Source organism: Numenius arquata, chromosome 3 (genome assembly GCF_964106895.1).
Source record: "Numenius arquata chromosome 3, bNumArq3.hap1.1, whole genome shotgun sequence".
Classification (NCBI taxonomy): Eukaryota; Metazoa; Chordata; class Aves; order Charadriiformes; family Scolopacidae; genus Numenius; species Numenius arquata.
Genome location: NC_133578.1, coordinates 21,238,526 through 21,263,911, shown reverse-complemented (window position 1 = coordinate 21,263,911; position 25,386 = coordinate 21,238,526). Strand labels below are relative to the sequence as shown.

General features: G+C 35.4%; 1 protein-coding gene across 2 annotated transcripts in view; it reads left to right on the top strand.

The window, feature by feature from the left end:
* The window catches only part of LOC141462802 (sodium channel protein type 1 subunit alpha), a 67,510-nt gene extending 45,383 nt beyond the window's left edge, over window positions 1-22,127 (top strand). For both annotated transcript variants that reach the window (XM_074144845.1, XM_074144846.1), the window contains exons 21-26: window positions 10,374-10,655; window positions 17,721-17,774; window positions 18,113-18,250; window positions 19,886-19,990; window positions 20,355-20,625; window positions 20,965-22,127. In XM_074144845.1, the coding sequence (XP_074000946.1) occupies window positions 10,374-10,655; window positions 17,721-17,774; window positions 18,113-18,250; window positions 19,886-19,990; window positions 20,355-20,625; window positions 20,965-22,127 (2,013 nt within the window). The remainder of the gene's footprint in view (window positions 1-10,373; window positions 10,656-17,720; window positions 17,775-18,112; window positions 18,251-19,885; window positions 19,991-20,354; window positions 20,626-20,964) is intronic.
* The last annotated feature ends 3,259 nt before the right edge of the window (window positions 22,128-25,386 follow it).

Here is a 25,386-nt window from a genome sequence, read left to right as displayed (position 1 = left end):
ATTCTGTTATCCCTAAATATGAAACATACTTACTTTTTAAGTTATATTCTTAGAAGTCTACAGTTATACTCTGCAGTTACAACTTAATTTTGTAATTATGCTGTTTCATAAATGGGATAAATTCTCTTTCCAAAGTGAATGTAAGATATATGAATCACTTGCACCAAAGTAGGCTAAGCAGTCCATAGCCTGTGCTTGCCTTGAGCACAGAAGTTAATTGTGCCTTATTAAAGGCATTTAAAATATCTGCTAGTGTACTGAATTCTGAGAAATTTTAATACTTTCTATAGTGAATCTCAAAAACAACTCCACCCGGATGCTGGAAGGCAAAGTAAAGAATTGCTTTAATTTAATTTATACTTCTGTCTTAGGGTTTATATTCTCATCTCAATTAGTCTATGTACTGCGCAGTATCTGCAACCTGAGATTTGAATATACCCATTGCTTTTTGTTTAGCTTTTTAGTACTTGCAATATAATGCTTTTGCGCTAGTTCTGAATTGGTATGCTACTTGTAAATGTAGAATACTGAGTATACATTGCTTTGCTGAGTTAGAGGATTAAGTGACAATAAAGCATGCATTTGTGTCGAATTTCACAAAACAAAGCATGTCATGCCGTGCTTGATTTATTTATTAGAGAAATAGTAGAAGGCAGCAAACAATCTGAAATCCACTTGCACTTTCAGTTTTGCATGCCTTATGCATATTTCTGGCTGATGGCTTTAAACATTTACTGTATTTCAAATTTCCAGTCCAATTTCATAACTTGTAAAACTAAATTAGAGTATTTGATGTCTTAAATATCCTCTAAAATTCAACGGCTATTCCTTAGATTCCCTTACCAGGAAAGTGATAATGAGACATTTTCAAGAGTACTTCAGACTTCATTAGTAGGAAAGAAACATTTCTCATGACTGAGTTATAAAACATAACATCAAGTGTCTGTCATTACAGATTCATAACTAATAACAGGCTATATATTTCTATTTCATATAGGATAACCTTTCTTCAGATTGGATGGGGTGGACCACTGGTTCCTCCCCTTATCTGTATTATGGGTACAGTATTTCCCCCTTTTCTACCCTTAATAATTACATTGTGACTTATCACTACGTTGTGTATTTAGGGTTAGAAGGAAAGACAATCTTATCTGAGAATCCCAGTAGGAATAAAAGTAGATTATATACATTCACCCTATACCCCCTTCTTAATTGCTTTAAATCTTTGAAAATAGTCCTCTGAATTTTCTGATGTTAAAGAAATAACATGAAAATGGAGTTATTCTTGCAGGAGAAAGGTAGCTCAGCTATTTATAGGTTTTTAGATGCTTTTTTAATGGAGATTAAAATGGCTTTCTTTAAAAGTCTGAATCTGGCTTTTACATTGTTTTGGAAAGATCCGTGCTTTATTCTGTTACTCAATTTATAGCTAGATGCATTCAAAAATATCCCATAGAAAGTTTTGAACATTACTTGTAATACCTTAAGCACACACCAAAACACTATGAATAGTCACAACTACAAATACTTATATAATTACAGTTTAAATTTGTGCATAATTTTTAAGCCCCCATATATTACATTAAGTAAGTCATTCCAAGTGTATATAGATAACACAAGACATCATATAACATATATAATCCTTTCTTGGAATCTGAATTCAATCTTCTTTGGCCTGTGTTGGAAACTAGTTTTTGAAATTTTTTATAAAATGCTAATAACTATTATTTTTTAGTATCTTTCTTGGAGTTTAGAAATGTCCTGCAGGAGACATGTCAGTGATATAAAAAATTTGCATGCACTATCAGATCCTTAGAAAAATCCAGTTCTTAGACTACCACCCTTGCAAGCACCAACTGTAGAAGAGTATCATTAGTGCAGAGGGTTTATAGATTCAGTGTAAGTGATATATCAACATAAGTAGCATTTACTGTAAATTTAGCATCTTACCTCACAGTTAAGAATTATTACTCACTCTCAAGAAAGTGTATTCTCTCTCTTCTGCAAGTTTCTCTTAAATATAGAGGAATATGTTTTGTTGATCAAAAGATTATGCACTTTGAAAGATTTTTTGAGGACTGTGATATTACTCATTACTGTTGAGTTTTAGGAAAAGTCTATTAGAAGTGTTGTCTTCTGAAAGACAATTTAAAAATTTACAAACTTTTATGTAAGAAGACTCTCTATATAGATGTTCATAAATCATACAGGAAATATCTTGTATTTAGAGATTTCTCTTAGACTATAATTCTACCATTAGAACAAAACTTTTGAAGAAGTTTCTTATATAATTGAAACTGATATGACTTTTTTCCAGATTTGTGTTTGTTGCATCTTGAAGAAAATCCTTACTTTTAGGATCAAAACTTATTGAAATTTCAATGAGATACATAATGCAGTTTACATTTTAATTAAAAATGTTAAAGAACACATAAAGTTCAATAACATTCCATTTATACAACAGGCAGACCAAAAAGTTTGTTTTTTTTTTTCACTGCATCTGGTGAAATTTAAAGGTATTGTCCCCACGTCAAATAATTACTCTGTTTTCATGCTCATGTGTATTTACAATATTTACTAGGTCTTCTCAAACAAATGCAGCCATATGATTTATTGCTTGGCAGATAATTATTGTATTTCAATATACAATATGTTAAATTATGTTGTACTCAAAAGTAGTTTGTCACATACTTGATTTCTGGTGAGAAACAGAATCAAAACTGTTCTGGGAACTCCAGTATTTTGTTAAATCTAACAGTGTAGCTTGCTTTTAATATACTGTTATGTGACTAAGAAACGCTTCTATTCTTCTATTGCTACTTTAACCAAGTTAAATTTTCTTACAAAAGCTAGGATAGAACTGCAGAATGACTGAGGTTAGAAGGGACCTCCTGAGATCATCTAGTAGAACCTCCCTGCTAACAGTTCTAGCATTCCAAGGTATAAACTCACCACCCAATAGCATTAAATTTTTCCAGCACGAAGTGTTGTAAAAATAGTTTGTGCATTAAGTGTTTGAGGAAGCATTTTGCTTTCTTCGAAGATAGAATTCTCTGTCAGAAGCATTCTTCAGTCAACCACACTTGCACATTAACAATCAAGGAAAAACAGAAAAGACTGTAATTGTTAAGGTAGTGATTTTCTTCTCCTCTGAGATCTTTTATCTCTTGCTTCAATTTTATTTTTTTGTGACTGTTAATATTTAGTTGTATCTCCTTGTTAGGGGTCGCTGATTCTTTCCATCTGCCTGTCTTCTCTTTGCGTACTCTCAGTTAAATCCAAATTTTTCTTTACAGTTGCTGCTTTAAATGATATTTTTCTAATAATCTTCAGTCTGCATTCCAGATGCAGTCTTCATTTGACTCAAAAATTGAAAACCTTGTCATAAATCTTGTCTAAAATACTCATTTTTTTCAATTGTTTCACATGTGAGGTGCTTCCCGTGCAGGTTCTAACACTAACAAAATGCATTCATTTCTTTCATGAAACAAATTTTTGTGCTTTTTTTCTAGATTTAAATAATATTCTAGTCTCAATATCACAATTTACTCTTTCATACTTTCTATTTGCTACTTCGTAGTAATCCTGAATTGAGGATAAGGATTTTCTAGAATAAGATTTCGGTCTTGTTTTTTCCTTTGCTTCTAACTTTTCTAAAAATTTTTCTAAATGTTATTTAGTTCTGGGCTTAAATAATCATAGGTTATGTAGTTAAGAATAAGTTATATCTAAGTACATGGCATAAAGGCAAACTGTGTAGCAAAGGTGGCAATATTCTAGTTCTTTTATTATGGACTTCTTAAAGACAAAAACCATAAAATACCTCAAATTTTGATTGGGTGATAGAGAAAAGACAAAGCTAGACTATTTTCAGATGTGCACAGTGATAACAAGAGGCAACAGACACAAGTTGGGTTATGGGACATTCTTATTTGAGGTAAGATTTTCTCACAAGAAATCCTATAAGATAAAACAGAGGAGTAATTAATTGAAAATTAGAAAGTTTTAATAACTTGGATGAATCTACCTTTTTAGATTCACCATAGTTCCCCCCTTGAATCATTATTTGGATCATGTCAAGTACATTGCACTTTCTCTCATAGAAATATTCAATCATCCTTTGTTGTCTCTAAAGCCAGTTCATAGCTGATCATCAAGTATATGCAGCATGCTTCTTCCTAATGTACCAGTTCCAAGCTACTCAATGAGGAAATATGAAGGTTTGAGGTGTCTTGTTAAAGTATGTATTTGCAAGTAAAATTGTCACAATCTCTCTCTCTCTCTCTTCCTCCTCTCCCTTTCTCCCTTCCCCATTCTGTCCTCATCTACTAGGTTGCATTGTCAGATATGTTTTACTACCTGATGTAAATGGTAGGAAAATGTGACAATTTTTCTTTATTATCTTTGAATAGAAGTTCCCATCTACATTACTGCTGTGGGAATGTACATATACGTTATCTCTTCAACATAAAGAACTTTTAATCCTTATATATCCAGACATGACATGCCTCTTCTATCAAACTCCATGGATACACTCAGATGAGACAGGCTATCTTGTGTGGGAATATTTTTCCCACTGCTTCATTAGTTTTCTTCCTTCGTGAGCACCTCCAAACCTCACACTGAGCAACTGCGGCAAAGAGCCCAAAGCCACCACTAAGGATCAGTCTCAGTCCTCTGCACTGGGCAGTGAGTGTTTGCATTCTGTCTGCTGGCCCACAGGTCAGGTACCTCCATTGCCTTGTGAGGGGAACATTTCCAATGGACATAGCTTCTCCAAATTTAAGCCCCATACCTCTTTCCTCCAATCCCACTGACTTTCTGCTGTGTTGTAACTTGTAGAAGTGGCTTCTCTAACTTCAGAGAAATGCAGCTTTTATCACCTATTTTATAGGACCAGGGAGAACAGGAAGACATTATTACAGCTCATTTTTGTTATTATTTGGTCAGAACAAAGGGACTGCCCCCACCACTTTTGTCACGCCGCTTTACAAATGCTCTCAGGTCACATGCAGGAAGGGACAATAGTAATGAAGGTGCTGCTTTCATATGACATTGCAGAAACAAAATGGTCCCTGTTTTTCAGCAGGGACTGTAAACACACAAGCAGAGCATGTACTATACTGCTGCAAGATGTTTACATTACATGTATACTATACCCTGAAAAAATCAGTGATTATTGATAAATTATTTCTTGGTGATTGTTTTTTTAAATTTCTCTCTTTATTTTAGGAAATCAAGATGCTCCCAAGTGTCATGTTTACTGAGTAAGAAAATAGTACTTTGAATTTTCTGGCTTTGGGGAATTTTGAAACAATAGAAATCCAGATGAAATCCCTGTTTTGCCATTCAAGTGCAGTCCCTTCAACTTTATAACTTGTTCTGAATTGTTTATGTTGAAAAGGGATTACACAAGGTCCACTCACAACACACGTACCTGCTCATTCCAGCAATCTTACCCTGTGGTGGACCGAGAATCTAAACCAATGGCTACTTGCTCACTTCTTCATTTTTCAGTGCAAATTCTCTCTCTGGCAGCTTTGTGTACCTCTGAACTTCAGCCAGTTGAGCAGGGGAGATTCATGATCTTATGGCAAATGTTCTTACCCCATACTTGTTCAAGACAAGGCAGTACTCGTAGCTTACTCTGAAATCCTGCCCAAGGCAGTGTCAGTGTTTCATTGGAGTCAGGAATTAATTTTTCTGCTTTGCTCTAATGTGGCTTATGCTGCATATGCTATTGTCAAACTTTCTCTGCGTGCTGCTGTCTTTGAACAACTGGCTCTTCAATCTTTGTACTGCTAAGAGGGAGGTGAATGGCTTTTTGTTACAAGCACCATCTGAAGTCTACAACTGTGTGACCATACAGGTAGTCAATAAAGAGAAGGAAACTATAAATTTTTTTGGACATATGTACTCAAGCCCACAATTTGTTCCTCTTCCTTGGAGTTCCTGAAGGCTTTCTCGGGCTTTTCCAGCTATGAAAGAATTGAATACAGGAGGGATATGTCTTATGCTTTTTAGGGCCATATAGTGTCCACAGAAGATAAGGTTTGATTTCATCCACAACGGTTCTGGTGAAGTAAAAATTATTTGGCTTTCTGTGCTTTTGTATGTGAACCTTATGTGACAATGCACATGCAGAATAACATATGAGGTAACAGTTAAACAACCTCTCTAGTCTTTGATGGACTCCTTCACAGGACTCTGTTATGAAACCCGGCACACCAAATCTTTGGGAAACTTTTCCTGTTTAAGCCTAGTACAACTTCCAATGTGGAGACAAACATAGTATTTTGTCATTTTAAGTATGTTCCAAACTTAATCCTGTAATCTTCTTTTCCATCCCAAAGATAGTAACTTCCTCCTCATTTGCACCATGGACAGAGTTTGGAATTTCTTCAGAGAAGCTATAAAAGTTATGGAAAAAATGGCTAAGTACTACTGAAGACTGTTCCTGGTTTGTTTACAGATTTCAGGAGGCCGACCCTGATATATCTATTAGTCAGGTCCAATGTAGGAATTCCTGGAAAGCCTGTGGCTGCTGAGATGCCAGGATCTATTAAAGCAATTTTGCTGAGGGAACTATAATACATTTATATCTCACTATGTTTTCCAGGTATGTGTTCCACAGCAAGGCTGAATCTAGTAAAGCTTCCTTATATTCTACTCATACAGCAGGGATAAGCTGGTATTTTGCATAATCCTCATCCTATACATATGCATAGCTCCGGTAGCAAAACCTGTTTTGGTTTTTTTTCAGTTCCATTTTGCTGTATTCTTTGGACAGTTGTCCAAAAAAAGATGCAAACAGCAACAACAAACAACTACTGGACTACTAATTTGTATTGACATAATGTCATATCAGCCAGACGATAAGACAGACAATTAGCATTGCAGTAATTTTTTTATCTTACATATATATCTGATGTTGCAAGATAAATATTATAAAAATGTAAACATGAAAATAATGTGTATATATATGAAATACTGCTTTCTTCTAGAGAAGACATGGTTTTCCACAATCTTTTTTTTTTTTTCCTGGATGAATATCAACTAAGATGTAGAATAGTCTAGAGCCCATTTGTCTCTGTAGGTGTCTTCTCACTTGCTCTTATTGTTATTCCACCTACCTGAAGCTATGGGAAGGTGAACAAGCAGAATCAGCTTGGGCTTTTACAGCTTGCTCACCAGAGTCAGCCTGACCAACAACATCCCCGCCTTGTGGAAATGCAGAGGTAATTTTAAAAACAAACCAAACTACTCTGCAAACATCTTTTTCCAATTTATTGGCATTATATTCTGTTTCAAGGAATAGCAGAAAATAGGCCCAAAAGAACAGCCCCTTTTAAAATAAAAAATACGTTTAGAATCACATACATCTGATCTAGATTTGAAGAACAAGCAAAAATAAGAGCTGTAGTTGCCAACATTCTTTTAACCCACTACAGACTCTTTTCAACAAGAAGAGATTGACAGTTTTTATTTGCTAATTTTTTAACTCATTAAGAAATGCAAATTGATCTCTTTTCTGCATCCAGTTCCCTTTTCAATTGGTTCTTACTTTTTTCTGTCCATTTGCTGTAACTTATGTGCATAGGTGTTATGTGTGTATGTATGGGTGCTATCTTGGATATATATTATGTAAGCTAATATCCTGGTTATCCTGATATACCTCAGCTATTCACAAAGCAAATACCAAAAAAGTAAACAGAAAAAACGCTGATAAATCAATTGCCTCCAAGTGTATGTGTTGAAGAAATTAAAGACTTCTTCCTAAGGTGGACTTTACAGTCAGCCAAGCATCTGAACAGCACGTAAAAATGCAGTTTTACATTATAAATATGGTAGGGCAAAGGCTCAACACTGGTGGGGGAAAAAAAAAATCAAAAAACAAAACGCAAACAGAAAACAGCTTCTAAAAGTTTTAATTTTCTTTTCTTCTTTTCTTAAAAAACCTTCCAGGGGGACTGGATAGCTCAAGGGGTTGGTAATAGGATACAGAACCTTTCATCTCTAGGTCACCAGTTCGCATCCAGGCCAGGTCAGTAGTGACCAAAAATTGTTACCATTTGATGGGGTTTCAGTGACCTATATGAAATAAGTTGTTGGAACTGTTGTTGGAACAGTTGCTGGAAGCTGTTCACTTCTTATTCAAGAAGAGGTGGCTGATCTTTTAGCAGTCTCGGTAGCGAGACTGCATTACCTGTTCATCTAAAGATGCGAGACACATTGATGGCATTTAGTAGAAATCTTCCTTTCTACAACTATAATCAATTCATAATTGTTGTAACAATTCCTGTAGCTGTTATTATTCTGCTGCCTGTTCTGGATCTGTGCTGTGGTCCAATGGATCTCAGGGTTGTTAAAAAGGTAATTGCTACAGGTACTCAATTCACACAAAAACATTCTTCATGTGAGCACAGGTACCCTTAATTTATTTAAGTTGCAGGACTAAATCCCCATCTATCTTTCTTGACATCTTTTTTTTCAGGTTTTTCATCAAGATTAAACAGAGAAATTCAATTAGTATAACACAGGCAGGAAATTTTTATAGGTGAAGGAAAATAAAAAGAAAAAGATAGGACAAGTACTAGCTGGCCTAGAATTTCAAAGCAGCAACAGTGTCATAGATCAGATCAGACCTGGAATAAAATCCAGAAAAACTGTGTTAATAATTTTTATGTTGTTTTCAGTTTCATCAAACTAAGTAGCAACAGATTTCTTCTCCCCACAGGATAATAAAAGACCATTTCACTCACTCCTTTGAAAATGGTTCCTTATGTTCAGAATATTACTGGGACCTTGTTAGCCTTTTTAAACTTTTTTTTTTTTTTTTTAATGCATACATCACCTAGATACTTCCCATTTTCTATTATAAAAATCTCAAGAAGCAAGCATACTTCCTTTAAAGTTATCACCAAAAATAGATGCTGCCAAGAAAAGCCAGATTTTAAAAAATTCATGGTTTTATAAAATATAGGGATAATTCTCAGTTACAGAAAGGTCCCATTTCTACTTTCTGGCAATGGAGGAGGCCCTTAAAATGTGAAGATAATCTGCCCTGAAAATAACATTTCTACCTAAGATCTCTAAACAGGTTCTAATTCCTGGCCATAACATTTGGGAGGAGGAGGGTGCTGAGTGACGAGTAACACAACTACAATACTCCACTTCCAAAGGCCTTCAAGAGGCCGTGAAATACAGGTAGTAAGATAGAGCAGCTCTGATCTTGCTCAGAATTATGTTGGTAGTGGGGAAGATCCCTCTATGTTGCAAAAAGCAGGGACCAAAGATGGACTAAGACACCGTAATACACCCCAAGTATCCATGCCAATCCTTTCCTCTCTTATTGCAGGAATTGGATTACTGAGAAACAGAGCCCTACCATATATTTTATTTTACCTTCCTACAAGGTGCTAAAAGTTTTACAGACAAAAAAAAAAATTAAAATAAAATATAACTTGTAAATGAGATCTGGTATTGGATACTTAAGGACAAATGATTGCTTAGCTATTAGCCAAATACCACAAAAGTTTTGATAGCTCTGACAGACACATGTGATTAATTATTGTGTATATCAGAAAAATACTCTTTTTATCTACATAATTATTGACATCTTGCCTGCAAGGGGCTGAGAAGGCAACTGGCCAAAAGTAATTTAAAGTGCAAAATCAAAACCCCTAAACCTGTCCTTGATATATGGCCTTCTTTAGATAAATGAAGGGTATTACTGACTTAAACTCAATACGTGAAACAATAAGACTGGAGCTTGAAATAAATTATGTTGATTCAAGTAGACACATATTGCAAAACTGTCTTGCTTTTCTATACAAAGAAATAAATCTTTGTTATAATCTTGCATGGAACAATAAGGCAATAAAGATATGTATTTAATTCCTGCATAATCCTTCTAATGTAGAGCTTAGTTTCTAGATTCATGGCATTTGTGTTTTCAGCTTAAATTTCAAAGCTATGTTGATCTACAGGTTGCCATTTTTCTTTAAACTTTTTAAACCTATAATTTCATGCATTTTTAGAATTTTATTATGTCCATATTTATATTTAACACGTTTGTCTTTTTTATATAGAACATGTCAGTGTCAGGCTTCATCTTACTACCACCAGGTCCTCTTTTTTGTTTTTCTTTTAATTGTTTTAATTTTCTCACTTATTTTCCTTTCATTACGTGTTCTAATGTTAAGTAATTAGAAGAACAGTGCAATGCTACAGTTATTAATGTACTGCTTTAACTTTTATAGTATTAGTTTCTGAACAGTCATTTATTAAGCATTGGTAAAACATTATACAAACCTTTATTGCTGTGAATATTCTTACACTCTTTTCTTTTTCCCCCTGTATTTGTGTACTAGGTGGTTGTGAATGCCCTTTTAGGAGCAATTCCATCCATCATGAACGTGCTTCTCGTTTGTCTTATATTCTGGCTAATTTTCAGCATCATGGGAGTAAATCTGTTTGCTGGGAAGTTCTACTACTGTGTTAACACCACAACTGATGAAAGGTTTGAAGTCGACCAAATCAACAATTTTAGTCAGTGCGAGGAGCTCATAAAAAACAATCAAAGTGCCCGGTGGAAAAACGTGAAAGTAAACTTTGATAATGTAGGATTTGGGTATCTTTCTTTACTTCAAGTAGTAAGTGATCACTCTTTATATACCTCTTACTGTTTATATGCAATAGTGAAAAGCATTTCTAGCAACAAAGACAGAAAACATATTTACCTGATGATTTTTATCTGTGATTTAGTAATACCGCTGCACTGATAACTGATTACTATTTTCATAGTAAACAGCAAGTAGAGCCTACTAAAGATGAATACAGAATTTTTAGGACGTCTGACAGAACAAGTGCTATTCTTACTATTTATGGCTCCCTTAGTCTTCCAGCCCCTTCTAACTTTAAAAGTTTCTAGAAGTACCTAGGAATGGTGGTATTCAGCTATCTGTATATTTTAAGTTTTACTGTTGCTGAAAAGCAAAAATCTGCGTTGGTGTGATTAAGTCACAGAGAAGAATTCCAGTAGGAAATCCCATCTCAATGATGTGGCTGCCGCCAGTGCAGACTTATGTGATCTAAGAAGCAATTTCTCTTTTGGAAGAGAAATAAGAAAAGAAAAATATCATTAGATGCTATAATTGATTGAATATTTTCCCTGCTATTTCTGTGCATAACCACCTAGTGGAGGTTATTTAGCAAAAACTGAGAGAAGAAAAGGAAGAAAATATATGCAGAAAGATACTATAAGGTTATGCCTTCCCTATCAAAGATTGTGTCCTCACAGCACTGTCTTTGTATTTTGGAGTAGCTAACAACCTGACCCAGCTTTAATAAAAAAAAAAAATGCTGGACTCTAACCTATGTTGTGTGCATTCAGCAACCTCTATGTTTTTTTGAGGTTACTGTCTAATTCTGCAGAAGTTTAGTTTTCCTTTTTATAGTTTTTAAATATGTTTCTGGCTTTTATGTTGGCATAAAAAATCTCAATAATACAAATCATTAACATGATGCAGTGGTATCAACATGGTCCTGCACAGAGTCTAAAATGATAGTTCTGAGCATTGTGAACTGCCTCTCCCAGCTAATACAGTATCTCACCTGTGTGAGTGACAACTCTAACAATTTAAATTTCACTATGATTAATTATTTACTTTACCGTCACATCAGGAAAGAGCAGAGAGGGACCAGCAGTATTAAATAAATAAACTACTGAATACAAATTGATTTTGGTAACAAAATTGGATTGTAGTATAGCAACTTTAAACCCTTTTTTCTCTGTCTTATTTTTGAAATCCACTGGCCTAGAATCACTTTGGGGTTGGAGGGGCCAGAATGCTTTATTTAACATGTTCAGGAGAAACCAGACATCAACGAAACTCTTTCCAAGTGGTTTGTAACTCTTCTTCCAGCAGTAACCTAGTCTGTTCTGGGACAGGGATAACACCAGGTACCTTTTCTTCTGGCTTTCTGCCCACAACCACCACCCCTCAGCTATTTGCAGTCATACATATTTCAGTGTCACGTCTATGCATAGCTTATTCCATCTTCTCTTCATTGAAAAGCAATGAATATTTCTTACATGAAGACTTAGATTCTTAAATTATTGGATTGTTCTGGGAGGCAAATTGGGAGAAATTTGCCAATTGTTCCACGCTTCCAACGGAAAAATAAATCTAGACCTACCACGGAGGGACCTAGTTCTCATGGGAGGACAAGCCAGTTGTTTTTGCAGTGTCTACAATATGAGATTTTGCATTGATCAAAGGCTTGCCTAATGGATGGATTTTTTTTTTGTACGAGTAGAATGTCAATGACAACACCACCTATTTTCTGTATTACTAAAATTCTTACAAAAGCATGAAGAGATTTTTTGTTTGACATACCAGAAAAAAATGGGGCACTTCTCTCATTCCACAAAACAGACACTTGACCCTGCATCTTTTAGGGTTTGGTAAGTAAACCACTAGTAGTGATTTTGCAGTTATGGAATGATAAAAGCCCTAGGGCAGAGAAAGCAAAATATCAGCTTGATTTTCAGCCAACGCTTTAAAATATACAGAATTTATGTTTTTTTCACCTTCAAGAACACAAGAAAGGCCACAATTCATAAATGTTTGAGATTCACTTTCTCCATCAAAGAAGGTATTTATAAGGTGATTTTCTATTTAATATATAAAATGCTTTTCATGAGAATCTAGAATAGGTTTCCAAAGCCACTGTGTCAGAAGAAATATGAGAAATGAATAGGTATGTCACAATCCTAGGTTTTCTTAACTTTCCTAATCCTTTAGTAATACTAAAGATAAGTAAATTAATTAGAGGTACCCATTACTGTGTCAGAAATAAAGATAAACCTAATGAAACTTCAGTAATTGGTATAAGGTATTAAGCCTGAAAAATCAGAATCAAAAATCATGGTTGAAAGTGGGTATGTTTCCTGTGTACCCAATGTGAACATTAATGGCCTTTTTTAACATCTCAATGATAAATTGGAAAGTCTACTGAAGTGATTTGGTTCCCCACCTTAACAACCTCAGGCGCAGACTTTTGTTTAGGTTGTGATGGATCTGAGAAAATAACACCACAGAGGTCAATGGCGTTTTTCTAATGACAAACTCAGTGATAAGTATCAGTGCATGAATTACAGGCACAAGGTCCTTTTTTCAGGAAGCTAGAAACTACAGAAAGCTGCCTCTCACAATCCAGTATTATTTCCATTCTATCCTCTGACTCATACTCTTTGGGCCAGTCAAAGAATAATATTGTAAATCCCCTCAGCTTTTCTGTATTAGAGGTAATACAACAAAAATCTTTATTTTCTGCATCAGAGGTTTTCTGTCTGGAGTGAATACTACTGGACGTAGTGCCATTTTCATGCCAAGAAAAAATCCAAATGAAAACAAGCCAAAAGAATTCCAAACCCTGGCACTGGGAAAAATATAAATGAATCACGAAAAGCCTTTTCTGATAGTATAAGGGTCTGCTCATCCCAGAAAAAAAACCCTCTTTTTAAGAGTAATATTGAAAAGAAACATAGATATCTCACACAGAAATACTCAAAAGAAGTGGGATAATTTCAGAAATAAATATTTTAGCCTCAAAAATATATTAGAACTGTGTGGCTGTGGCTTTTTAAGCAAAGAGAACTCTCTGAGAAGTTCTTCCTTGAGTTTCCTTACTGGTGATGGGGGATTCATTTCTGAAAAGTGGGACTGAAGAAAAGAACATAAACTAATTTGGGGGTTGCATATTTTATTTTTTTTTCTTTGGGGGAGGAGGGAGTGTGGAAAATCTTTAGTATTCCTAGCAGTGTTATAATTCTTTCTGCCCAGAAATACAGGCTAACAATATGTGCCATTGATATAACCAAGTTTTATAGACTTTGTTGCTCAGAGACTATTTTCCAAAATTCTTACATGATTTGGAGTGTAAAGATTTATGCCATCGGTCATATAAATAGACATTCTGTTTAAGGAGTTTTTTCTTCTATAATCCAGCATACCTCATGTTGGTCTATGTGGATCTGCAAACTTCTTTTTTCATTTCTTGGTCTGAACTTGTTTGAGTATTTCTCTGTCCCTAAAGAAAAGCATGAAAGCAGAGACAGATCTGGAGAAATTCCTTTCACAATTTTCATGCATCAGTGAGTGAAGAGGAAGAGGTTGGTGTACACAAAGAGATGTGGCACCTGCCCTGCTAATTTTATGGCTTTATGCCTTTTTAATTTGAACCTAGTGTTTGGATTCTTTGGTAAGTAAATCTCCCAGTGGCCTGCTTTTATCCTTGCTGGAAAGCGTATATCCTGCTTATCAGGATAAAACATAGCAAAGCAGTATGTCTCAAAGCACAATGTTATATTATTCTGCTGTTACTAATATAAATAAGAAAACACATCTTGCGAAGTGTAGGGTAAAAAAAATCTGAAGCAGAATTCTAGGGCTATAAGATTAGAGTGGCTTCAAAGTTCTAGCAGGTTAGTATTTTAAAAGCAAGATGCTACTGGATCTCCAAAAGGGAATGTGAATATTCCTGGTGGTTATTTCTGGTAAAGAAATGAAGTCATGGAACTCCAGAATTATATATAACTTCATCAGAAATTATTCCTCAGGAAAAAAAAGTCTACATACTTTTAACAATAGTAAAGTAAATTGGCCGTTTTTGATGCCCAATTTGGTTTTTCTAACTACATTTCAATCTGCATTTGAATGTAAGTCTTTCAAATTGCCTTGGGGAAAAAAACCATTTGGAATAGATGCTGATTTCAGTTACACTGCTGTAATCTTTGAAATCAATGAATTACTCCTGATTTAGTGTCACTGAGAATATACAATATATTTTTGTATTTGAATATACAAAAAAGAAACTAAGAATTTGATCTCTTAGGCATATTTCTGGGTTATTTTCTATTCAGTATGCACAAATGCCCAAATAATACCTTATTTCTGTTAAAGAAAACGTATTGCAGATAAATTTAGTCCTAAGCTTCTACTGAATGCAGTAGAAATAACATATTCTCACTAAATGTGATGTCTTGACACTGAAACTCCAGTTCTTTTATTTGCTATTGTTCAAACAACACATTTAAAAATTAAAAGTTCTCGTGCTGAAGTGATGCTTCTGCTTTGGGAATTAAGAATCCATTTTCTCACAGCTAAGTTCTCAACTAGTGTAAATGGTTTTGCATAATGATAAATATATTCACTGATTCTTACTGAATTTCATGAGGGATTTAGAATTAAAAAAATAACATGACTTAATTTTAACTAGGTTTTGGGATTGTTTTTTTCTTCATTTCTTCAATAACAGTAATATCTTATGGTTTTGTAAAACTCCATGCAAAATACTCATTTTACTTTAGATATTTTGAACTGCAAGATAGTAATATGTTATATTTTTCCACCCCCATACTCTTTTCAAGTTGCCTTTTTAATAATAATGATAATCATTCAACAGCTCAGTTCTTCAGAGCTTTTTCCTAGCGCTAGCCAAAATGTATAGACTGTTTCTAATGAAGTACTTTACTGATGACGGTGAAGCTTAATATTTTAAAATTAGTCTATTTTTTTCCATTCACTCTAGTTAGTCTGGGCTACACCAATAAATTCACAAAACCCAATAATTCCACTGTGCCTGGAGGACGATGTACAAGGATCATCATGTGTCTGAATCTGAAGCAACCGCACACCCTTTGCAGAAGAGCCACTCCATCATTTGCATCATGTTTCTGAAGTAAAAGAACACCCATTATTTGCATTTCGTCTTTCAGGTTGAAGTGCTTATTTCAACTTAAGTTTTGACATTAAGAAAAATGCAAATAATGTATGAAGACAGAAACAAAAGTAGCACCTGTAATATGTGAAGCACATATCCTGCCCTATTTAGACCTTGTAAGATCTCAGCTGAAATACTGAGTCCAGTTTTGGTTACCATTTCAAGAGATGAACCTAGTGGAAGAGAGCTCAGAGGAAAATAATGAGAATGATCGGAGTTCTGGAACGCAAGATCTACATGGGAAGATTGAAGGAACAGTGATCCCAGCCTAAAGAAGAAAGGCAGCAATAATCAGTTTGCAAATAAGTAAAAGGTTCTGCACAAGGGATGATTAGTACTCTCTTCTCCAGATATATAATGATTGTGACAAGTGACAGTCTTAAATGGCAACAGAAGGATTTAGATATTACGAAACACTAAAGACAAGTGCGTGAATAAATATTTTTTATGAGGTTGTGAAATGTCTGTCATTAAAAGTCTTTGAGAACAGATTAAACATATATTAGGAATTGCATAAATAAAGCTGATCCTACCTCTCCGAATCCCTTGCAGTCCAAATATTCCATAAGTACTTTACATTCTTCAGCTGAGACCTCTACTTGCTTCAGATTTATTGTTGATTTATCAGGCCTCTGATACTACTCTTTGATTTCACCATGGTACTGTAAGTTGCCTGAACATCGTATTTTCTGTGTCGGCCCCAAGATGTGAAAGTTGTTGCATACGGGATTTGCATCTCAGGATAATCATGCAATTTTTAGTATTTCACTATTTCAAAAGTGTAAGGGACCTCTTTTCCTTGAAGAAAATAATTCCTTCTTATTTTAAGTTCACTTCAGGATTGTGCCAACTGCTTTGCAGTTTTGCATATTTTGCTTATTTTGCATAAGCAAAGCCTTTTTGAAACCTCCACTAGAAATGAAACCTCAAGATGATGGAGATGCAGCAATAACCATGGAAGAAGAGTGTTCCATTGCCTATTTGTTTCTGCGATTGGTCTCTATGGCAAGGAATATGAAGGAATCAATGATCTGCAGCCTTGTTTAGCAAAATCATAATAGGGATCAAATGACAGAGAACTTTCTCACTTCTTTGTTTTATTCTGGGCACAACTGAATTAAAAACTGAGTGATTTCTGGTTGGAGATGTTGCCTAGTCAAAACAGAACTAAATGCTACAACAGAGAAAATTACTTTCTGTTTTGAACACCCAGATGAAGCAGTCTACAGCTCACTGTCCAATATAAAAATTTACAGGTTTTGGGCAGAGAAAATAGCTATAAAAGTTCATTAAATGCTGTCATGTATGAGGCATATTAAATCTTTGATGCACATAAAATACATCCTTTTCTTACCAGTTTATCTCAGAACATATCTGAGGGATTTAGCCTCTGTAAAACACAATACAATATATTTAAAATGAAAATAGAATTACTAAATCGGGTAGAGTCTTTCAAACTAGAGACAATTCAAAATTCTCATTGATAGGAAAATACCCTTTCTGAGCTGATCAAATTTTTGCTTTCCTTTGGTTGCCACCTTTCTGACTGATTTGAGAGGGAGGGACTACACCTCAGTCTTCATTGGTGGCAACTCAGTTACACAAGGCTGTTCCTCAGCTGTACATAGCCTTTGCAGCTGACATGATTTGATGAACATTTAGTCCACTAAAATGACACTACATTCTATTATTCACGATAATTAATTAGAAATAAGTTAATTACACTTACTGCTTAAAATGTTCATATAGAGACAAAATAGGGGGATGCACAGCAGTGTATCTGATAAGCAGCCATGAAGAAAGCTAAGAGACAAAATTATCTAGAAATTTCATGTTATGCTAATTATCCCTGGTGCTTTACTCAGTTGCTGAAAATAATTATATGAATTGTCTTCAAGCTCTATGCTTAAACAGGTGTGTACTGTTTACAGGCTACATTTAAAGGCTGGATGGATATTATGTATGCAGCAATTGACTCAAGAGATGTAAGTACTGCCAATATTTTAAATTATCTTTTTTGCTTGAGGTCTATCAACGAGTGTGTATTTATATATCTTCCAAAAGCAATTAATATCCATACAATAGAATGAAACAAAGTTAAATTAACTAATATGAGCTTCTGCTGTAACAAATTGTGGAAAACTGAATGCAAACTGCCAGATGCTGTCAGTAATAGATGGAATGGACAAAATGCATCAATGTAAGTGACAGGAGTATTGTCCAAACACAAAATATTAAGTACATTTTGCCCAAGGTTGCTGCTTGTTCAGTTGACTTTTCCACATGAAATCTTAGGAATGATATTACACATTTTTTTCCTTAGGTATTACAGCAACCCAAGTATGAAGACAACCTGTACATGTATTTGTACTTCGTCATCTTTATCATTTTTGGGTCTTTTTTCACCCTGAACCTGTTCATTGGTGTCATTATTGATAACTTCAATCAGCAAAAAAAGAAGATAAGTATTTTTTCATTTCTCTTCTAAAGATATTCTAAAATACTGAATTTTTGCAGGTCCAATGCACACCCAAGGTTTGTTCAAAATTGAAAAAGCCGAAGTATATTCAGATATAAGATCTTACCAATATGTAATATGCATTAATGTCATAACATTTTACATTGTAGTGAATGTTTCCAATGTCCAGTTTAGTCTTCCTTGAGTCATTTGCTTTTCCATGTCTAAACTTCATGAAATCTCCTTACATAATCAAACCCCTGATTTAGGCCTCTATATTAAAGCACTCATAATTTCTTGATTTTTTTTTCTGCTTGATTTGTAGTGATTTTATCAGCACAGAAAAATAACTACCTGGTTATGAAAAATAAAGCGTTATTTCATTACGCTGCTACAGACGCTGTTTTAATGAACCAGAGTATTCAAGTTCTATTTTGTGGCACTGAACAATCTATACAGAACAGGAGTGGTTTGTGACTAGCTCAGGGCTTCTTTTTTAGTGTTTCATAGTGCAGATGTAGATAATCTCAGTCGTAGAGATGGTCAGAGTATCAGATGCTCATGCCCATCCAGTGTACGGTGCATGCATTCCCATGTCTTCAAGCTTCCCAAACACTTGTCCACAAAGGGCTGCATCCAGTCTTATGTGTTCATAGACATTCCTGGAATTAGATGTCTGCAAGTATCTTTTATACAGGAAAAAAATACTTTAAGAGGTATGTGGAGTCTGATGGGTTTTCATTCAAGCTGTCTCTACAAGATACTATGGGCAGTGGATTTTCGTTAGGTTGCCATGAAAGACCCATAATTCTCTCTTTATCTTTACTGTCAAACTCCAAAGGCCAGTTCTGGCTTTTTCTAATCAGAACTTCATTGAACTTCATTGAGTCCCCTTCTTTGGAGATTTTCAAGGCCCGCCTGGATGCAATCCTGAGTAATGTGCTCTAACATTCTCTGGGCAATCCTGCTTCAGCAGGGGAGTTGAACTAGATGATCTTTATGGTCCCTTCCAACTCTAAAAATTCAGTGAAATTCAGTGAAAATTCAGTGAACATGGAAGTTAATCAAGATAAAATAATTAAAAGAGAGCATTTTGCTGTTAACAGTATCAGGAGTGCTTCAATCTTCAGCTCAGTTTCTCCAAAGTCTGATAATCCATCTTCTTGAAAACCTTGAAGAGTTTGAGTCCCATTCCTAGTGTTGGAATTGCTAAACTAAAGATACCTAAAGCACTAACTTATTCATGTACTGAAAACCCGAGTTTGTCTGCTTCCTTTGTTTCACTAAAATCGCAGTTCAGAGGCGACAGTACTGAAGCAGCCCAGACTATTCGAGCTTATCTCAGGTGCTGTTTACTGTACCTCTTCCTATAAAAGAAAAGAGGGACTGAAAAGGATTTCTTGCCATTCAAGGAAAATAACTGCAGTGGTTTTTTGTCAGATGCAGTACTGGATGTCCAGACAACTTCTGGACTAAATGCTGGATTGCAGACAGCTGCATTTGATAGCTGTGAGATTTTTCCCAATTCAGTCGTCTTGATTTTCATGAAATAAACAAATAAATCACATTTCTTTCTAAGAGTTTTTTCAACACTGCATATAAATGTGATTATAACCAATTTTGATTTCATGTTTTTACTTTGGAGGTCAAGACATATTTATGACAGAAGAGCAGAAGAAATACTACAATGCAATGAAAAAGCTGGGATCCAAAAAACCACAAAAACCTATACCAAGACCAGGGGTAAAATTATTTATATACATCAGACCAATAGCTATTTACGAACAGCTCATTTTTTATTGATATACAGAGAGCAGAAATATGCCCGTGTGAAAATTATCATTAACTAGTGTGTCAGTCAGCAAAAATGTAAACACAGTAAATAAAACTACTTTTCCCTTGCAACCATTTTATGTATACAAATGAAAAAGGGTGAACTAAGCTGTTGTATTCACTTTAATTTGACTACTCTACTTAAGATCACTAGTTAAATTTTTATTGAAGTCTTATAGGCCTAACTGCATGTATTTTTCTTCTTTCTTTTAACAGGAAGACAAAAAACAATTGCAGTTTGTATTGGATATTTCTTTTTTTCTTTTCTCCTCAGAACAAATTCCAAGGCATGGTCTTTGATTTTGTGACACAGCAAGTCTTTGACATCAGCATCATGATTCTTATTTGTCTTAACATGGTTACCATGATGGTAGAAACTGATGACCAGAGTAAAGAAATGGAAAATATTTTATACTGGATAAACCTGGTGTTCATTGTCCTTTTTACTGGAGAATGTGTCCTGAAATTAATTTCACTTCGCCATTACTATTTCACTATAGGCTGGAACATTTTTGATTTTGTAGTTGTCATTCTCTCAATAGTAGGTAAGTCTTGTTTATTAAACTAAAAATAGGGTAAAATGATTACAAGGGGAACTTTCACTCAAATAGACCTATATGGTTAGCCTTTGACATTGCAAGGTTTACAATTAAGTCAAGCAACTTTTCATTTCATCTAATAATTTGCCTAATCGTACTATCAAAACTGTTCTAATAATTCAACACATATTGCATCTGCAAATACTATGTATAACTGGTATAACAGAATCTACAGAATGTCTTTAATTGATACATAGAACCACCAATTTTAAAACTATTTTTCTAAATTTCTACTATGATATGGATTGTGTTCATGTGTCTTGGTTTTATTTTTTTCTGTTTTAGGTATGTTCTTAGCGGAGATGATTGAGAAATATTTTGTATCCCCCACACTATTCAGAGTGATCCGACTTGCCAGAATCGGTCGAATCCTGCGTCTCATTAAAGGCGCCAAGGGAATCCGCACTCTGCTTTTTGCTTTGATGATGTCTCTTCCTGCTTTGTTCAACATTGGTCTGCTGCTGTTCCTGGTCATGTTTATCTACGCCATCTTTGGCATGTCCAACTTTGCCTATGTTAAGAGGGAAGCTGGGATTGACGACATGTTCAACTTTGAAACATTCGGCAACAGCATGATCTGCCTCTTTCAAATTACCACATCTGCTGGCTGGGATGGTTTGCTAGCCCCAATTCTTAACAGTGGGGAGCCAGACTGTGACCCTAACAAAGCTCATCCGGGGAGCTCTGTGAAAGGTGACTGCGGCAACCCTTCTGTTGGGATATTCTTCTTTGTCAGCTACATTATCATATCATTTCTGGTAGTGGTGAACATGTACATTGCTGTGATTTTGGAGAATTTCGGTGTTGCTACTGAAGAAAGCGCTGAACCCTTGAGTGAGGATGACTTTGAGATGTTCTATGAAGTCTGGGAGAAGTTTGATCCCGATGCAACACAATTCATGGAATTTGAGAAATTGTCTGATTTTGCAGCAGCACTTGAGCCTCCTCTTCATCTACCCAAACCAAACAAAGTCCAGCTTATTGCAATGGATCTGCCCATGGTAAGCGGTGACAGAATTCACTGCCTTGACATCTTGTTTGCTTTCACGAAGCGTGTTTTGGGGGAAAGTGGGGAGATGGACGCCCTCAGAATACAGATGGAAGATCGGTTTATGGCATCCAATCCTTCAAAAGCTTCCTACGAACCAATTACAACCACATTAAAACGAAAACAGGAGGAAGTATCTGCTGTCATTATTCAACGGGCTTATAGACGTCACCTTTTAAAACGAACAGTAAAACAAGCTTCCTTTATCTATAACAAAAACAAAACCGAAGGAGGGGCTGGTCAGGGTATGAAAGATGAAATCCTTATTGACAAGTTAAATGAAAACTCATTTACAGAGAAAACCGATATAACTGCATCAACAGCAGTTTGTCCACCTTCTTATGATCACGTAACAAGGCCAGACAAAAAAAAGCATGAAGATAAAGGAGGTCAGAAATAAAAGCAAATATCAACCAAAAGCATCTATGTGCAAAATAGTTCTAGCCTGTAAGGATCACGTGTTTGTGTCAACAGGACTCCTGCTGGAGGTCTATGCCAAACTGACAATTTTTACAAATATACTGTAAATTAAAGGTCAGTGCCTATTAAAAGACAGTGACCCCTTGTCAGTGACTGTGACTGTGATATGGGGAAACAACCTTGACAGGAGGTTACTGTTCTCACTACCAGCTGACACTGCTGAAGAGGAGAGAAAAAATGGCTACTCAGACTGTAGGGACCAGCTAAAGGGGTGCAAATGAAGCATTTGTGTGTTTAGCATAAAACAATACGGTAACTGTATCCACTGTTTGCATTTCAACTGCCACATACATCATATTTTTACAAAACCTGTGTTGGTGGATTCATCTTATTTTTATTCATATGTTGTTTATTATATGTGACTATTTTTGTAAATGGGGCTTCTGTTGGGGAAGGGAATTAAGTACAACTTTACAGGTACAAGGGCCAGGTGTTCTATTATACAACTAATATACACACAGAAATGATTTGCATGAAGGCATGTTGCACTTATAGATCATGCATGAAAATAACATTAAGTCACAAAGAACAACAGATTTTTTTTAGCACAGTGTTTCTGGAAAGGAGTAAGAGATTTCGAGGTGCTTAATTAATGTATTCATGTTGTATCATGTCCTAACAAGTCTTGGTATGCCTGTAAAGTCCCTTATAACTCACAAGAACAGTAGAGATTGATTATTTTTTGCAGACCATTAAGTTTTAGAGAGCGTGAACTTCCTTCTAGGCCTGGAGTCAGATTTTGTCTTCGTCAAATGTCTTTCTGCATACAAATACTAAATGAATCTGCCTCAGCCCACCAAATTGATCAAAAAGATCCCTTTATAAAGTTGTTCTGCTTTATCCTGCAGTATTGTTTAGCCATCTTCGGCTCTCAGTAAGGTTGATGTTGTTGTACATGTTAATGAAAAGCCCTCTGTTCTGTAAATAGTAATTTTTAACCTGTGGTGCATGTTTGAGCAAACAGATAATGACCTAAGCACATTTATTGCATCAAATATGTACCACAATAAGTGTAGTGTGCAAGCTTTCAACAGGTAAAATTACGTATTATCTACCATTATAGATAGTTTGGATGCTATCGATGCATGTTTATATTGCCTATGCTGCTCTTCCTTTGAATGTCCGGGATTCTTAAATATGGGAAGCCATACATCAGAGCTAAATGAAATAAATTACTCAACAAGACCTCATTCCTCCATACCATTAAGCAATATTTTGCAGCTACTTAGGAGCTTATTTGTTTTACATTTTTGAATTTTCAGTGGAAAGCATATAGTGTATATCCAAACTGTACAGATGTTGAAAACTACTAAACCTGTTGAAAATAAGGTTAGAATTTTATAAGCAAATATAAATACTGTAAAAATCATTTTATTTTATTTTTCAGCATTATGTACATAAAACAAGAACTGAATTTTATCTTCAGGTTAATGTCACACCATTTTTGTTACTTTCTGTCCATAGCACTTTTTCACAGAAGAACTCCAGAGAACAAGATATAACTAAGAGAATGGATAGCTGTAGGTTCTTATTTTTTACAATATTTTCAAACATGTCAATACTTTTTGCAAAATGAGTTCATAATTTGCTTCTAAAAAATCTAAGTTTTTTTGCAGTTGGGAAATGGTGTAAGTTCAAACTGAATGTCTAAGCAGTGCCTGCATCATAAGTTTCCAGATACAACCTTTCTTTCACAGAATCCTTAATCTTTTCTCATCTTTACTCACAATTTTTTTTTTTTTTTGATTCATGCTGCACTAGAACCGTTCTAAATATTATCTTGGGTCCACAATATTTTTTCACAAAGAGAAAGTAGCAAAATTGTATAATCCAACACATAAGGACATTTTATGTTTCTTACGCAGGAAAATTAAATATAGATGACTTTTATTAAAATTATTGACTAATACTGTATTAGTGAACTGCATGCAGGAAAATGCTACTATTACCCTAACTGATGCTAAACAACATTATTAATGCGCCAAAATAATAAAGATTACATTTTTTATTGTATGTTCCCTTTGTCTTTATTATCTTACATTTATATAAAAAGGTACGCTTCTAAAAGCAGAGAATGAAAGGATACTGAAACCTTTTACAGCCAGCTATACTGTTCTCCCACATAAGCAAATCCTTGGGACTTGCTTGTTAGCCACCGACTAGGGATTTCTAGTTCAATGCCTGTGTTATGGTTTGAGAGAGCCCATAACAATCTATTGTCGTTAGACAATTATTCTATCACCCGATGACCCCTCCCCACCCGGAAAGGGGAATCGGGGAACACAAAGAAACACAAGGGTTGAAGTATAAATAGATTTAATAGACTAAGACTAAATAATTAACAATAATACTAAAGAACCAGTATTAATCCCGATACTGATATAAGATATACAGAAATTATACTCAGCCATCTATATCAGCAGGAAGCTGTGCACTCCCAGCAGTGGATAGCAAGTATCGGACACTGGGAGCGCAATGGCTTCAGGAGGAAGGGAAGGCCTCAGGGCTCCGGCACCGGGGCAAGGAGTTGTCCGGACCGCCGCCATCAGGGAGAGAGCCAGCTACGCAGCAAACTTTTCTAATTTATATTGAATGTGACGTTCATGGTATGAAATACTCCTGTTGGCCAGCCTGGGTCAAATGCCCAGGCCTTGCTCCTCCTTGTCCCTGCACCTGGCAAGGCTCGAAAACACTAACCTTGAATCCCACAGAGCCTGGCTGGCTGTAAAGTAAATATTTTCACAAATTCAGACACGAGAGTCTTCTAAAAGTGTAATTTTCCCCAGCATTAGAAGAAAAGTTAGTCCTGTGTCTCTCAACCCAGGACAGCCTGTTAGACACTGAGCATGATGATCTTGCACGTATCAATGGTACTGCCCTGAGTAACTTTATGAGTTCATGCAGCAGCTCCACGCAGTGGGGTACCCAACTGCCAAATACCAGAGCTGTCCTGAGGGTGTCCCAGGAGGCCGGGAGCATTTACAGGAATGAGAACTGAGCATTCATGAGTTTACACAGAGAAAGTGAGGACTGAAAATAGTACTAGATGCATGAAATTCACCAACTTAGATTATAAGAACTAGTTTATTCTTGTTAGTATAGTGTTCACAAATAGGCTACAGAACATCTCGCATTCAAGTGCATTTCTGAAAAAGGTGAATCAGCATTGGAGTGAATAA